This window comes from Triticum dicoccoides, chromosome 7A (assembly GCF_002162155.2).
Source record: "Triticum dicoccoides isolate Atlit2015 ecotype Zavitan chromosome 7A, WEW_v2.0, whole genome shotgun sequence".
NCBI classification, from domain to species: domain Eukaryota; kingdom Viridiplantae; phylum Streptophyta; class Magnoliopsida; order Poales; family Poaceae; genus Triticum; species Triticum dicoccoides.
The window spans coordinates 726,565,758-726,582,413 of NC_041392.1; the positions used below are offsets into that span (position 1 = coordinate 726,565,758).

General features: G+C 48.0%; 1 protein-coding gene across 1 annotated transcript; it reads left to right on the top strand.

The window, feature by feature from the left end:
* The first annotated feature begins 8,145 nt into the window (after positions 1 to 8,145).
* Positions 8,146 to 9,037, top strand: LOC119332079 (late embryogenesis abundant protein D-29-like). The gene is made up of 2 exons (XM_037605254.1): positions 8,146 to 8,473; positions 8,593 to 9,037. Exons 1-2 carry the CDS (start codon positions 8,209 to 8,211, stop codon positions 8,895 to 8,897), a joined length of 570 nt encoding a protein of 189 aa, XP_037461151.1. The 5' UTR covers positions 8,146 to 8,208; the 3' UTR covers positions 8,898 to 9,037.
* The last annotated feature ends 7,619 nt before the right edge of the window (positions 9,038 to 16,656 follow it).

A 16,656-nucleotide genomic window follows, 5' to 3' on the forward strand; every position in this document is an offset into this window, starting at 1 on the left:
TTCATCATAATAAACACTAGGAGGGTATTGGGAAACATTTTCCCTTTCATCAGTACTCTCTTCATATGCTATTTGTTTTCCTGTCTTTAGATACTTGGCAATATCAGGATTATCAATGCAATTTACCGCAAAAAACATATAAATTTCCTCTAGATCAAAATCAAGAAATATCTTGAGATTAAATTTTGGAATACCCTTAGTTATACATTTCATTTCTTCATACCCCAAAAGAAGGCTAAGCCCTTTATGATGCTCAAGGGTAATCAAGTTATCACAATTTTTGGACACGATTTGATCATGAAAGAATCTGCATTGAAGATTTAAATGACCATGTCCATTGCAAAGTTCACAAGGATGGCAGAAAAAATTAAATCTTTCAGCACAATCATCTAGCCTCTCTTGCAAACTTTTCGTTTCTAAATATTTTTGCTTCTTACAAAATCTATATTCCCTTCTTGGTGTGCAAAGGCACTCCCAATTCACTCTACAAAAAGTTACATGCTTATAAGAAACATTTTTGTCATGACTCGTGCAATCACCATTAGCATTTTGGATATTCATAGAATTCATACTAACAACATTGCAATCATGCTCATCATTCATTCCAATCATTTTATTAAATTATTCTTCTATCAATTGAGCATAATTTTCCGATCCATCATTTTCAAGAAAGATATCATAAAGATGATCAATAATATGATGCAACCTTAATCCCATTTTTTTGTAGTTTTCTTTTTATAAACCAAAGTAGTGATAAAACAAGAAACTAAAAGATTCAATTGCAAGATCTAAATATATACCTTCAAACACTCACCTCCCCGGCAACGGCGCAAGAACAGAGCTTGATGTCTACTACGCAACTTTATTCTTGTAGACTCGTGTTGGGCCTCCAAGTGCAGAGTTTTGTAGGACAGTAGCATTTTCCCTCAAGTGGATGACCTAAGTTTATCAATCTGTGGGAGGTGTAGGATGAACATGGTCTCTCTCGAGCAACCCTGCAACCAAATAACAAAAAGTCTCTTGTGTCCCCAACACACCAAATACAATGGTAAATTGTATAGGTGCACTAGTTTGGCGAAGAGATGGTAATAAAAGTGTAGTATGGATAGTAGATATTGGTTTTTGTAGTGCGAACAATAAAAAGCAGCAAGGTAGGAAGTAACAAAGTGAGCACAAACGGTATTGCAATGCTTAAAAATGAGGCCTAGGGTCTGTACTTCCGCTAGTGCAATCTCCCAACAATGCTAACATAGTTGGATCATATGATTATCCCTCAACGTGCATTAAAGAATCACTCCCGAGATCCTATTAGCAGAAAACAAAAGATAGAAATTGTTTGTAGGGTACGAAACCATCTCAAAGCTATTCTTTTCGATCAATCTATCCTAGAGTTCGTACTAGAATAACGCAAGCTATTCTTCCCGATCGATCTAATCAAGAGTTCGTACTAGAATAACACCAAATCCAATTCATATTCATAATACTCAATCCACACAAAGAACTACAAGAGACACCAAAGCTTCTATCGGAGAAAAGATAATAAGAACGTGTATCAACCCCTATACATAGATTACCCCAATATCACCGCGGGAATCCACGAGTTGAATGCCAAGACACATATCAAGTGAATCAATATGATACCCCATTTGTCACCTCAAGTATTCAACTGCAAGACATATATCAAGTGTCCTCAGATCTGAACATTCAATCCGACAAGACAAAACTTCAAAGGGTAAAGATTCAATTCATCATAACAAGAGTAGAGAGGGGACAAACATCACACGATCCATCTATGTTAAAAAGCCCATGATCTATCAAGATCAAGACATCTCAAGATCACGAGAGAGAGAGAGAGAGAGAGAGATTAAACACATAGCTACTGGTACAAACCCTCAGCCCCGACGGTGGACTACTCCCTCCTCATCGTGGTGGCCGCCAGGATGATGAAGATGGCCACCGGTGATGATCTCCACCTCCGGCAGGGTGCCCAAACGAGGTCTAGATTGGTTTTCGGTGGCTACAGAGCCTTGCGGCGGTGGAACTTCTGATCTAGGTCTACCCCGAAGGGTTTCGGAATATTTGGGAATTTATAGTGCAAAGAAGGGGTGCGGGAGGTCACCGAGGTGGGCACAACCCACTTGGGCGCGCTAGAGGGCCCTGGCGCGCCCTGGTGGGTTGTGCCCCCCTCGGGGCACACCCCCAGGTGCAGCTCTGGCCCAATGGATGTCTTCTGGCCCAAAAAAAATCTCCAAAAAGTTTTGCGTTGTTTGGACTCTGTTTGATATTGATTTCCTGTGATGTAAAAAACAAGCAATAAACAACAACTCGCACTGGGCACTGGGTCAATAGGTTAGTTCCCAAAAAATGATATAAAGTTGCTATAAAATGATTGTAAAACACCCAAGAATGATAAAATAACAACATGAATACTTCATAAATTATAGATACGTTGGAGACGTATCAGGGGGCGTTGTCTTCTTCGTCTCCACCACCGCCTGTCCCACGTTCGGCTCCCCTGCCAGGTCAGGCCCCGGGTGCCAACTCCTGGACCGGCATGGTGCAGGCCTGGGCCATGCCGTGGCGTGCGCCCGGTGCCGGCGTGCTCGGCCCCTGGCCTCGCGTTCCACAGCAACATGGGTTCTTCACCTACGGTGCGCCGGGCGCGAGCTCCAGCACGGCGCCGCCACCATCAACTTATGGCGCCGACCCCTCCATCCTCCCCGGCTTCACCTACGGCTCGCCGGGCGCCATCTCCATCATGGCGCACCTGCCGCTACATCCATGGGACATGGGTGGGCTGCAGACGGCGATTCAAGCCGCGCACACGTCCCCGCCGCCGCCCTGGAGTACCTGGGACTGGTACATGGACTCCGGGGCATCTTCACACATGACATCAAACCTTGGTAATCTCCATTCCCTCTGTCCTTCCTTCCCTCCTCATGACATTATCGTCGGCAATGGCGGCCGCATGCCAATCACGCACACCGGGCGCGTCTCGCTGATTGCTAACAACTCCTCTCTCGAGCTACACAACGTCCTTCTCTCTCGCTCCAGCATCACTAATCTCCTCTCAGTTCGTCGTCTTACTCGCGACAACCTTGTTTCTGTTGAATTTGATGCTTTTGGCTTTTCCGTCAAGGATATCCGCACCCGCCAGGTGATCCTTCAGTGTGATTCAACTGGCGATCTATACCTGGTGTGCTGCAACCCTGCCGTCCCCCGTGCCAGTTACTTTGATGGTGTTGCAACCATGGAGCTGTGGCACAGCCGTCTTGGGCACCCCGGCGAGGAGGAACTTCGCCGTGCCCTGCATCATTTCCCGTTCAGCTGCACACTGTCCACTCCCCACTCCTGCACCGACTGTCGCCTTGGCAAGCATACGCGACTGCCGTTCTCCACCAGCACGACGCCTAGCTACTTTCCTTTCTAGTTACTTCATCTAGATGTATAGACCTCTCCCATTGTTAGCATCTCAGGCTTTGAATAGTATCTGGTTGTAATTGATAGCTGCACTCATTATGTTTGGACATTCCCTCTTCGCCACAAATCTGAAGTTATTTGCGTTCTCTCTGAATTTTATGCCTACGTCCAGACTCAGTTCGAGCACCCCATCCTCGCTCTCCAGACCAAAAATGGGCGCGAGTTCAATAACCTCGTTGACCCCACTTCCTGGCGTGTGCTCACCTCCCCCCACATTCGCTTCGACGAGTTCACTTTTCCGTTTGCCGCTCCGTGCCTCCCACCACCTCCGGCAACGCCTCCCCCATGACTCGTCCCTGCACCTGTCCACGCACTGTCGGGGCGCACTTACTCCGACGATGTGCCCACTACTGCGCAGGCTCCCACCTCCCCTCCCCAAAGCAACTGCCCCGATCACGCGACCACCCTCGATTCAAACGGGACCGCTGGATCTTCATCCAACGCGCTTAGTTCAAACCCTTCGCGCGCATGTGTTTCCCACTCCACCCGTTCGAACGCGACCGTTGGATCCTCATCGGACGCCTCACATTCAAACGTCGCGCCCGCGCGCTCCTCTGCCAGCCCGCCTGGCTCTCCTTCTCCCTCTCATCCCACACCACCGCGAAGGATGATCACCCGCGTCCGCGCTGGCGTCTTCCGCCCCAATCCCAAGTATGTTGTTGATTATGTCTGCGTGACCGCCACTGCTCCCACCGCTGACATCTCTTCGGTTCCTCGCTCGGTCCGTAGTGCCCTTCGTGACGCCAACTGGCTCGCCGCCATGCGTGAAGAGTTCACCACCCTCACTAGCAACCGGACTTGGGAGCTCGTCCCGCGGCCGCACGCGCAAAAATCATCACCGAAAAGTGGATTTTCCGTCACAAGACACGAGCCAACGGCACACTCGAGAGCTACAAAGTGTGGTGGGTTGTCCGCGGCTTCAACCAGCACGCCGGCGTCGACTACGGGGAAACTTTCTCTCCGGTCGTCAAGCTTGCCACCATTCACACTGTCCTCACCCTTGCCGCCTCGCCCAACTGGCCTGTCCATCAACTCGATGTGAGAAATACCTTTCTCCATGGCCACTTGGAGGAAGAAGTGTACTGCTTACAACCCGCCGACTTCGTTGATGAAGCCAAGCCCGATCACGTCTGCCGCCTGTCCAAGTCCCTCTACAGCTTGAAACAGGCGCCGCGCGCGTGGTTTCTCTGCTTCGCCGGCTTCCTCGCCACCCTAGGCTTCACATCGACGCGCTCGGACACCTCGTTGTTCACGCTCAACCGCGGGGAGGGCGCCGCGTACCTTCTGCTCTATGTGGATGATATCATCCTCACGACATCCTCCGCAGCGCTTCTTCGTCACATCGTCGCCGGGCTCACCACTGAGTTCGCCATGAAGGACCTCGGAGATCTCCACTACTTCCTGGGCATACGAGTCACGCGCTCGGCCGCCGGCTTCTTCCTATCTCAAGAACAGTATGCCGAGGACATCCTTGAGCGGGCTAACATGGACAACCGCAAGCTTGCTCCGACGCCCGTCGACACCAAGGCCAAGCTCCCTTCTGCCACGGGACAGCGCATCGACGACTCGACCGCCTACCGCAGCCTCGCCGGTGCGCTCCAGTACCTCTCGGTGATGCGACCCGAGCTCGCCTACGTCGTCCAGCAGATCTGCCTGCACATGCATGATCCGCGCGAGTGTCACCTGGCGCTGATCAAGCGTGCGCTCCGGTACATGCGCAGCTCAGCCTCGCTCGGATTACATCTTCGTGCATCCTCGACATTGGATCTCTGGGTCTACACCGACGCTGATTGGGCCGGCTGCCCCGACACGCGATGCTCGACCTCCGGCTACTGCGTCTGCCTCGGTGACACGCTGGTCTCCTGGTCTTCGAAGCGCCAGGCCGCTGTCTCCCGCTCCAGTGCGGAGGCAGAATACCGTGGCGTGGCCAATGTTGTGGCCGAATGCGTACGCCAACTCCCAGGCGAGCTTCGCTGCGCGGTCACCACTGCCACGCTGGTCTACTGTGACAACATCTCCGCCATGTACCTCTCCAGCAACCCCATTCATCACCGGCGCACCAAGCATGTGGAGCCAGACATTCATTTCTGCCAAGAGCGCGTCGGGATCGGTGACTTCGGCATGCTCCACATTCCCACGCGCCAGCAGTTCGCCGACGTGATGACGAAGGGACTGCCCACCGATGTGTTTCACAACTTTCGGTCCAGTCTTTGCGTCGCCCCTAGGGACGTCACGACTGCGGGGGGTGTTAAACCTCATGTATTTGTACCTGTATTCCTCTACAGTAGAGCGTGAGAGTGTGCGTGTGTGCAGTTTTCAGAGTCAGCACCCACTATCACCTCCTCGAGGCATGGCCCGGCCATGATCACCATCGTGGGCTCGCGCCCTCTGCTCACTCATGTATAAGTGTAACTCTCCTGATCAATGCAAAGTGTGTTCGATCTTCTCTCCCTCAAACACAGTATCCATGGGGTCTCCTCCGGATGAGCTCCTCCGCCGGAAGTAGCGCTATGGAGGCTACATCGTCCCAAATGATTCGTTCCCGGCAACAGTGTGGTTGTCGCTGTGGTGACGTAGCTTTAGGACTCATGGGGTCCTCTCTGTTAAAGTCTGGGACAGGCGTAATATTCAATTCTGAGCCGAGGCTCATCTGATCTCGGCAAACAGTAAATTCAAAAAAAATACTAGAAAAATTAAAAGAAAATCTGATTTTTTTTGTCAACCAAGATACTTAAATGCGTGATGTTCGGGCAAAATTTTGTGGAGTTCGAAATTCGAACATCTGAGGTGCTCGTGGCAAAAAAAGATAAAATCGTGTCCAAACAGTGCGTTTTTTTGAAATTTCTCACTAGCCTGATTTTTTTTCTGAGAGCTACTCAGATGTCCAAACATCATCAAATTTGGCACGGGCATCATGCACTCGAGCATCTTGCATTACAAAAAAAAAATCATTTTTTTATGAATTTGTTTGCTATTTCTTTTGATTTTATACTGTTCACGCTTGGGAGGAGGTGAGCTCGGGAGCTGAATCGCTGCGTGCTTTTTTTCCTTTCTTTTGTGTACTTTTGTACATACTACTGTTTACGCTTAATAAAGTGCTCTGGGTCTTTCGAGACGCGTCTATGTTTAGAAAAAATCAACCTGTTTTGTTTAAAATTTAAGGGAAAAAACTAAACTTTTTCTTTGACGAGGTTGAGTTTAATCCGGTGCGCTGTTGGGTGGGCCTGAAGTGGCTGACTCCTCAAGAGGATCAAAAGCCCACTTTGCGTCACAAATCATTTCGAGTGCCGAAGCACGAAATCAGTAATTAAAGAGTATTTGTTGCAAAGAACACTTCACTTTTCCAGATTGCGACAAGTGGCGCACATGCAGCGCGCCACTTGTCGCAACCTGGGACTTTTCCCTTTTTTCGTAGATCCGTTTATTCAAAACATTTTATCTCTTAAATCGTGCGTCCAAATGTCGTACCGTTTTCACCATTGCATTCCTCGCGTCGAGATTTTCAAAACTAGATCCCATGTTGATAGGTTTTGATGAACCTTTTTTCACAAAAAATACCGGGCGAAAAAAATTGGCCGAAAAAACCAAACCAGGAGCACGGTTTTTTTCTTTCCGAAAGAGGCACGCCCGTGCCTCTCACGAAATCACAACCGTGTCTCTCGTGGAAGCAAAACCGTGACTCTCGTGAAAGAAAAAAAAATAAAAAACGCGTTTTTTTTTCGTTTTCGAGAGGCACGACCGTGACTCTCGCGAAAGCACAACCGTGCCTCTCGCGGAAGCAAAACCGTGACTCTCTGAAAGAAAAAAAACAAAAAAACGCGTATTTTTCCCCTTTTCGAGAGGCACGGCCGTGACTTTCGCGTAAGCACAACCATGCCTCTCGCGGAAGCAAAACCGTGACTCTCACGAAAGAAAAAAAAGAAGAAAACACGTTTTGTTTTTCCCTTTCCGAGAGGCACGGCCGTGACTCTCACAAAAGCACAACCGTGCCTCTCATGGAAGAAAAACCGTGACTCTCACAAAAGAAAAAAAATCGCGTTTTTTTCGTTTCCGAAAGGCACGGCCGTGACTCTCGATAAAGCACAACCGTGCCTCTCACGGAAGAAAAACCGTGACTTTTGCGAAAGAAAAAAAAAGAAAACGCGTTTTTTCGCGCAAATTTTTTTTTAATTTTTTTTAATCGAAAAGCTAAGAAAGACCGGGGGAAAACCAAAACGTCGAAAAACCCCCAAAAAATTCGTTTAAAAAGCCGAAAACATGTGTGGAAAAATAAAAAAATAAAATTCGAAGGGAGCGTCCAGAGCGCGACACGTGGCGAATGGCTGAGAACGCGTCAAGTGACACTAATCGTTGCGAGGCTTTCGAAGGAGCGCTAGTTAACTAGTTGCTCCCGCCGAAGTGACTTAGATTGCAGCTTGCCATCCAGAGCGATGACCTCCACCCCTACCGATGGCTGCGTGCGTGCCGACTAGACGAAGCAGCTTGCCATCCAGAGCGATCACCTCCCCCCGCTACTGATGGCTACGTGCGTGCCGACAAGACGAAGAGGACGTGCCACCCGCCGCCGCGCCACCGGCCTCGCTCGCACCAACCCGTACACGCGTCCGACCCCTACCTCCCCATAAAACCCCGCGCCACAGAGAAACCCAAACCCGATCACTCCTACCGACTCCTTCGCAATCCATTCAAGTCACGCAAAGCACACGAGCAGCTGCGCATACTAATTCAATGGCGGTCATGTCACGGTTGAAGAGGCTGGCGGCGCCCGCGCTGCTGGTGCTGCTTGCGCTGGCGGCGTCCGCGGCCGTGGCGGCGAAGACGACGCAGGACGGCGCGGAGGCGGCGCCGGGCAAGGATGAAGAGTCGTGGACGGGGTGGGCCAAGGACAAGCTCTCCGAGGGGCTCGGCCTGGACAAGATCTCCGAGGGGCTGGGGCTCAAGCACGACGCTGACGAGGAGGCCGCGCGCGAGACCGTCCAGCACACCGCCTCCGGTACGTATGCGTTGCGTGCTCTCGCGTACGCCGTGGTGTCCATTTTCTGTTCCAGTGTGGTCGTCCAGTGACGACTGACGAGTCTGACACTGGTGCGCGCGGTTGAGTTGTGTGTGCAGAGACGGGGAGTCAGGTGAGCGGCAAGGCAGCGGACGCCAAGGAGGCGGCCAAGGGAACGGTCGGGGAGAAGGCAGGGGCGGCCAAGGACGCCGTGTTGGAGAAGACGGAGTCCGCCAAGGACGACGCGTGGGAGACAGCGGAGGCGGCCAAGGGGAAGGCCAACGAGGGATACGAGAAGATGAAGGAGAAGGCGTGGGAGGCCGTCGACGCTACCAAGGAGAAGCTCGGGGAGGTGAAGGACAAGGTCACCGGCGCGGCAGCCGACGGCAAGGACAAGACGCACCGCAAGGATGACGAGCTGTGAATGAGGACAATCGAGCCGCATTTCTTGCCATACTTGTTCTTTCGAGAATGTTTTCAGTGTTCGCGCTAGTATTTTATGCTGTTCCTCTTGTACAATAATGTGACCATCTGTAGAGAACCCTGCACGATCGAACAAGCTTCTTTTTGAAAATCTGTTGGCCTGAATCTTGCACTCAAAATTGGAGCTGGGAGTCTGGGACTGTGACGGGATCACGGGACTGGCGGAGTGGCGGTACATGATGAACAGGACGACTAGTACAGACGAGAGAATCTTCCCAAATCTACTTGGAAAGAGCTGCATATTACACAATCACCACCGGCATGACGAGGATGATACATCTTATCTTCCTTTTCAAATCTAATTGAAAATTATCTGCATTTCCCCCAATTTTCTCCCACATACACACAGAACGCGAGAGCTAATTCAGACGAGGAACGGGGCTTCCAGTACGACGGCGGCTGAAGCCCTGGCCCTGCGGTCGGCACCGGCATCCTCGTCCTGCAGCCTGAGGATGGAGGTGACGATGAGGGCGAGGATGCCGAAGCAAACCGGGATGAGCCCCGTGCCGTACCTGCTGACGGTGTTGAGCCCCCTGGCCTCGCCGCAGCTGGACGCGACGCCGTAGGAGTAGGACTCGAGCACGAAGAGGGCGACGCGGCAGGACTTCTTGTCGAGGAAGCTGAGGGAGCCGTAGACGAAGGCGCAGCCGTTGAGGTCCTCCCCGATCAGCGAGCTCTCCAACCCGATCGTCGTCACCATCACCAGCGCGCTGGCGGCGCCTATCACCACAGCCAGCGGTACATGAGGTTGTGCATGCATCTGGCTCGCGAGGAGGACGACCGCCGCGCCGGAGATCACCCACACTGTCGCCCCGATCGTCAGCAGCGACTTAAGCCAACGGCTGTTCCACTTCATCTCCTGGAGCACGACGGGCACGAAGAAGCTGCAGCAGAATATGATGGCTGGAATCTGCAGAAAGTGGTCGAAGATCAAATGTTTGAATAAAGATGTCAGTAATAGTTGATGCCTGTCAGCCAACGCAGAAGTTGTGAATGATGAACTGAAAAACTTACAGTGACTTTTGAGTATTCATTCATTTTCAGATCTCTGGTGACATAGAACGCGAAGAGCAACCGAACAGCAACAGAAAATAGTGTTCACAGTCGAAATTAGAGGGTGTTTGTTTTCAGGAACTTATTGGTTTAGGGACTTAAGAAAGTTCCTATAAGTCCCATCTAAACCAAATAAGAGGGACTTATAGGGACTTAAAGTGGGCATTGGAGACTTATGAAATAAGACTCTCAAGAAGGGACTTATAGTTGTAATATGGTATTTTAGTTCATGTTAAGTCTCAGGAACCAAACAGGTAGGGACCTTTTAGGGACTTAAGACTTATAAGTTGGGACTAAAAAAATCCTATGACTTATGAACCAAACAGGGCCTTAATCACAGTGATACTGAAACAAATCTTTGGTATTTTGAGAAATCAAATCCCACAAGACATGCTTCTCACTAACATCATCTAGCCTAGTGCAATAAGCGAGCAGGGTGTTAACCTGAGAGACGTTGGTGATCAATCTTGCAAGCATGTAGAGGAGAGCAACTTGGTACTAGAGGGTCTTCTTGAACCAGTAGCTCCAGGCGATCCGACCCCGTTTCTTGCAGTTAGGTTCACATTTCAAGCTGCAAGACCACACAAGAAGACTTTTCTTTCAGCAAACTAGAGTTTATTTATAGTGCAACACACGTGCTGATCAAATTGTTACTCTTTCTGATCTCAGTAGCATACGTTGGTTCACTTGTTCCAGCGTGGAACAGCACCAGGAAGCAGCATCCTACGAAGATGGACACGTACGCCATCCACTTGTACTGCAGGTGAAGGAAAATGGAAGTAAGTTACAGTAAAATCACAGTGAATAACATGTTGGAGTGACAAGCTCACAAGCTACTGCTAGAACTCAAAGCTGATTTTACAAGGTCAGAATGTCATCTGGACAACAAATGTCTGCGCGCGTCTTTGCCTCAAGGGAAAGAATATCCATGAACAGTACACCCTAGGGAAAGATAAAGAGATAAATACACTCATGGTCACTATAGTTGCGATGGAAACACGATACGATCATTGAACTTTGGAATACGCTCGATACCGTCACTGAATACGATGTGACGTGAAAATACTATCACTGTAGCACTTACACGGTGGGTTTGACCAATTGTTGACCGCCACGTAGTTCGTCTTGATTCAGCCAATCTTGCATGGAGGGATTTTCTTGTAAAAGAGCGAAATTCCCCATCCTCTCAAATCCCTAACCCTAAGCTCCCCCTCAAATCCCTAACCTCACTCTGCTCCACCTCCCCTAACTCTGCCCCACCTCCCCTCGCCGCCGCCGCCGATTCCTATCAAGGAGGGCAGTTCCTTACCCTCTGGTGCTCATGTCTGTCGCCTGCTCGTCCGTCTCTGTTGTTCGCCGCCGGGCATTGGCACTGCTGCTGGCCCGCTACCCGACCTGCAAGGGGAAGGTGCGCATGTACGTCTCCACAACAGAGAAGCACGACGGATGTGTCTTTTACAAGTTCCAGAAGCATGGGGTAAGTTTTGCTGTTCGATTTACATCCTTTCCATGATTTGGCTTATGTTCTGGATCCAAAGATTGAAGCTTTTTTGACCTAGACACATTTGTCTCTGGTTTGGGATATGTGACTTGTGATTTCTCGCGGTGGGAGTTGGAGTATGTTGAGTACCTTGTTGACAAGCATTATCTCACCGGTGATGCAGTTGTGAATGCTATTGGTGTGGCGGAGGAACGTGGGGAGGAACTTCTGAAAGCACAAGAACTGTTCTATATGAATGGATCTGACAGCTTGGGTAAGAAGGTTTTGAAGAATGACAGTGCCAATCTGATGACCAGGCAGCAAGCTGCTGCACTGATGATGCTTGGGAGAGAGCTGGTGACGCTCATGAAGATGCTGGTTGGTGTTGTGGTGGTGCTAAGTCTTGCGGCACTGGTGGTGATCATGCTGAAGAAGTGAAGATGATTGTTGATGTTGTGGTGTTGCTAGGTCTTTGCTGCTAGGTTCTTCATGTGTCAGTCCTAGTTATTTTTTGTCTTGTAATGGTGGTGGTGAACTCTAGTGTTAGCTGATGTAATGGAATGTTATATGGTTGCCCTGATGGAATGGTGGTGGTGATCTCTTTTGTTTCAGCATGATGCAATTGAATGTTAAGTGGCAATGTTAATACTTGGTGATGTTTTATGTATGATGAAGCAGTACCAGTTTTCAATGTTAAGTGCCAATTTTTGATCAGCAGAATACAAGATAAAATGGCATTAAACTAGTCAATTGGAATAAATTTGGCATGAGAATAAGACCAAACATGATCATCCACCAAAATAACTAAACATCATCATTCATGAAGAGTAATAAACATCATCATCCACCAAAATTACTTCACAAGTACCATACATGCTCATTTCAACAGCTCCTACATGATCATAAACAATCATATCTTTGAAACTACCTAAAGACATCAAAGATTGATGATCTTGCTGATTTGTTGGGATAATCAGCTTCATTTGCAAACCAGGTTGGCTTTCTTTTTGTAGCAGGCCTCTTCTCCTGCTGCTTCTTAGCAGCAGCAAGCTTCTTCTCCTCTTCTTTCTTAGCACCAGCCAGCTTCTTCTCTTCTTCTTTATTGGTAGCAGCAAGCTTCTTCTCTTCTTCTTTCCTAGCAGCAGCAAGCTTCTTCTCTTCTTCTCTATATGTAGAAGATTTTCTCTTCTCTTCTTTCTTTGTAGCATCTGCTTCCTTGTCTGCTTTCTTTTGTGCCTCCTCCTTCTCAGCAGCAACTCTTCTCTCAGCTTCTTGCTTTGCCTTTTTCTCTGCAGCTATAGTCTTCACTATTTCTGCAATAGTTTGTCTGGTCTCAGCTTGAGGTTTCTTGTTTATCTCTGCTTCTTCATTTCTTTTGGCACTCCTCTCTAGTGCAGCCAATCTTCTTCCCTCAGCCAGTTCTGCTTTCTTCTGTGGTACCTCATGTTTATTCCTTGCTATGTCTTTAGCTTTTTTTAATTCTTCTTCCCTCCTAGATGCAAGGATGGCTTGCTTCCTCTCCTCTAGATCCCTATCTTTCTGATTTTTCACTACCTCCAGCTTCTGTGCTAACTCGCCTGGCCTAATGGTGCTTGAGCTAGCCTAACTTTCTTGACTAGCATTAGTCTGGCTGAGCATCACTTGGGCAGCACTCAGAAACCCATAACTAGGTAATGGTCTCTGTTGAACAACCCTTGGTGTTGGCATCTGTGGAATTATCAAATATATGATACAAGAAAAACAAGTTATTATGTAGTAATTTATACCTGGGCAATCATGTTATCCACCATAAGATCTTCAAACACAACACTTGGTTCTTCTTGTCCCTACAATTACATAGAAACACTTTGTGTTAGTTATATTGCAATCATGAAGATAATGCATTTGATTTTGAGGAGCTGGAACTCTTTATTACCTGATTTAAGACTGGATCATCTTGATTTGATGCATCTGGAGCTGTGGGTGGCACAATGGCACCACCATTGCCTTCATCTGGAGCTGCCACATTGCCCCTACTATTTGCACTTGGTGGTGGAAGTCCAGCCTTCAAGTATTTGCATCCAGACTTGTTGTGATCTGGCTCACCACAATATGAACAGTGCATGATCACACCATGCCTTGTGATTTTATTCCCTCCCTTTCTATGGTCAACCTCTCCAGGTGCTTGTCTCCTTGCAGTGGAAGGCCTTCCTACATGCTTCTGGTACAATGGTGGCAATATCGGGGGCCCACACATGTCCTCCCACTCTCTCCTATCTTTGCAAGGATAGATAATATTTTCATATGACTTCACATTAAATGAATCAAAGGCTTTAACTATTGGGACAAACAACCAACAGAAACAAGTGCATGAAACAAGTACAAGATGAAGATCGACATTAACAAGTGTTAACTTTTGCTTGTCTGACATGATAGTCTAGGGTTCAGTGTTGATGATGCTAAGATCCCTTTTTTGTGTCAAGGAACCACAACCAGTTAGGGGTGTCCTCCACTTCAACAACAGCAATTGCTATTGGAAAGATGCAATTATTTTGATCTACACCAACAGCTGCAAGTAGTTGACCTCTATACCTTGTTTTTATGTGGCAGCCATCAACAAAGATCACTGGCCTGCAACCCAAAAGGAATCCTCTCTTGCAAGCATTCAGACACATATATAGCTTGCTGAACCTTGCATTCTCATCAAGTGAGACATAAAATGATGAGCCAGGGTTGCTTCTCATGACTTCATTAGCATAATTCCAAAGAAGCTTATACTTGCCTTCTTCATCGCCATATACTATTTTTTCATTGCCATCCTTCTTGCTCTTTGCAACTTCATCCTGCCTGGTGTCATATGCCATCCTTTCTGAACAACCCTAGAAAAATTTGTAAGGTTCATGTCTTGATCATCCTGAACATCTCTAGGTACTTATGTGCTAGGAATTTAGCTGTGAAAGCCCTAATCTTCCACTTCTTGCTGCATGTGTGCTCACTCACATATCTTTTCACCATGAAAGCCATAGTCCTATTATCATATGATGCCCACAAGTACCATGTGCAGTCTTCATCACACTTTGCTTTCAATCTCTTCCTGTCATTCACAGGCAACTTGATATCAACCTTGTTTTGACATGAGTACTCTTTGATGGCAGTCCTCAATAGCTCTACACTCTCAAACACCTGCCCAACAAGAAACTTCGGCCTATGAAGATCCTCTTCTCTGAAGGATTTGAACTTCAAATTGAGCTCTTCATCATCTGAATCAGGAACCCACAAATCACAAGTCTCAGATATGTGTTCATCACAGTGGTATGCTTGTTTCCCTTTCTCTTGATTGGTAGGAACTACTTTCTCTTTCCCTTTTTGCTTTTCTTTCTCATTTGATTTATTTTCATCTTTCTACTCAGGTTCATCCTCATCTACATTATCTACATACAGATCATCATCACCATCTCCTATCTCATTGTCACTGTCCACAAGCAGATCAGGCTCATAATCTTCATCATCTATATCACTTGCTCCATCCTCTTCTTCTAGTGCATAGTTCAACTGGTTCTGCCTGGCACTCCTCCTCATTCTTATGTTTCCACCTGCATCACCTTCTAGCACACCATCTGCCTGTTCTTCATGTCTTTGATTACCATCCTCTATCTGAACTGATGCCCTCTTAATAAACTCAAACCGGTTTACATCATCCTCAGCATCACAATCAGGATAGACAACTTGAATAGGAATATGTGCCACATCTGTCTCTGCTTCCTCTCCTTTTCCATGTCTTCTTCTACCTGATCTTCTCCATGCTCTCCTTCTGACTTAGCTTCTCCATGCTCTGCTTCTGCCTCAGCTTCCGCATTCTCTGCATTGCTAAGCACTCTCCTTGTTGGGCTGAAAACTGGAGGCAGACTAGCTCTTGGATGATTCACAACATCATCCTCACTAAGGTTAGCACATAAGCTATCATCATGATCCAAATATAGGCTGAAAAAGTGGTCACCAATATCAAGAAACATTAGCATTCTACCAGCCTGTTCATCATCAGTAATTGCCCTGAGACCATTTGTGCTAAGTGTAAGGATGGGGACACTGTAGAAAACCTTAAGTCTCCCCGCCATCTCATAACCTATTTCTTCCACATGATTTTCAATCATAATAGGAGATAAGGTGACCCTTTCCACTTGATCATACCAAATGGCACGTCCATCTACATAAGAAAGGTTCCTGCCTTCGCCAACAAAAAATCCACTATGGTTGATCTGCAGTGAAAAATGCTGCTTCGACGACCTGACACAACAACAACAGTACTAGATGCATCACAATCGATGAGAGCTTCAATTTGGTTAACTCTCAAAAACCCTAAGCCCCAATTCCCTTAACCCCCAAATCCTGAGTGAAAACCCTAGAACAATTGGTCCTACCTTGCAACTAGAACACATCTTAGATGGAAACGCAGCCCTAAAAGGAGGTCTTTTGACGATCAAAACGCAAAAAGGCTCGGGTTCCATGGGGGGCAGGTACTTATTGTACACAGGGGGTGGTTCCCCTTCTGCGTGACGAACATGGGCCATCCCCGACGCCTCCCACGAGAAGAACACACGCAGCGGCGCCGCCTATGCAACTGCTGAGGAGCTGCGTGCCTCAACTTGCCTACACCGTTGACGATCGCCGGGGGTGGCATCGCCTATGTAGCCGCTCCCCTGCTTCCAATCGAAGTCGAAGAGGCGACGTGAGTGGAGTAGGGGTGAATGGGTGGATTCCGTGATGGCCAGGGGCTCAACGCAAAATATCGACGGCGACGCATCCGCGGTTCGCCACCTGGCCTGGTGATGACCACAAGTATAGGGGATCTATCGTAGTCCTTTTGATAAGTAAGAGTGTCGAACCCAACGAGGAGCAGAAGGAAATTATAAGCGGTTTTCAGCAAGGTATTCTCTGCAAGCACTGAAATTATAGGTAACAAATAGTTTTGTGATAAGATAATTGGAAACGAGCAACAAGTAACAAAAGTAAATAAAGTGCAGCAAGGTGGCCCAATCCTTTTTGTAGCAAAGGACAAGCCTGGACAAATGCTTATATAGAGAAAAGCACTCCCGAGGACACATGTGAATTATCGTCAAGCTAGGTTTCATCACAATCATATGATTCGCGTTCGATACTTTGATAATTTGGTATGTGGGTGGACCGGTGC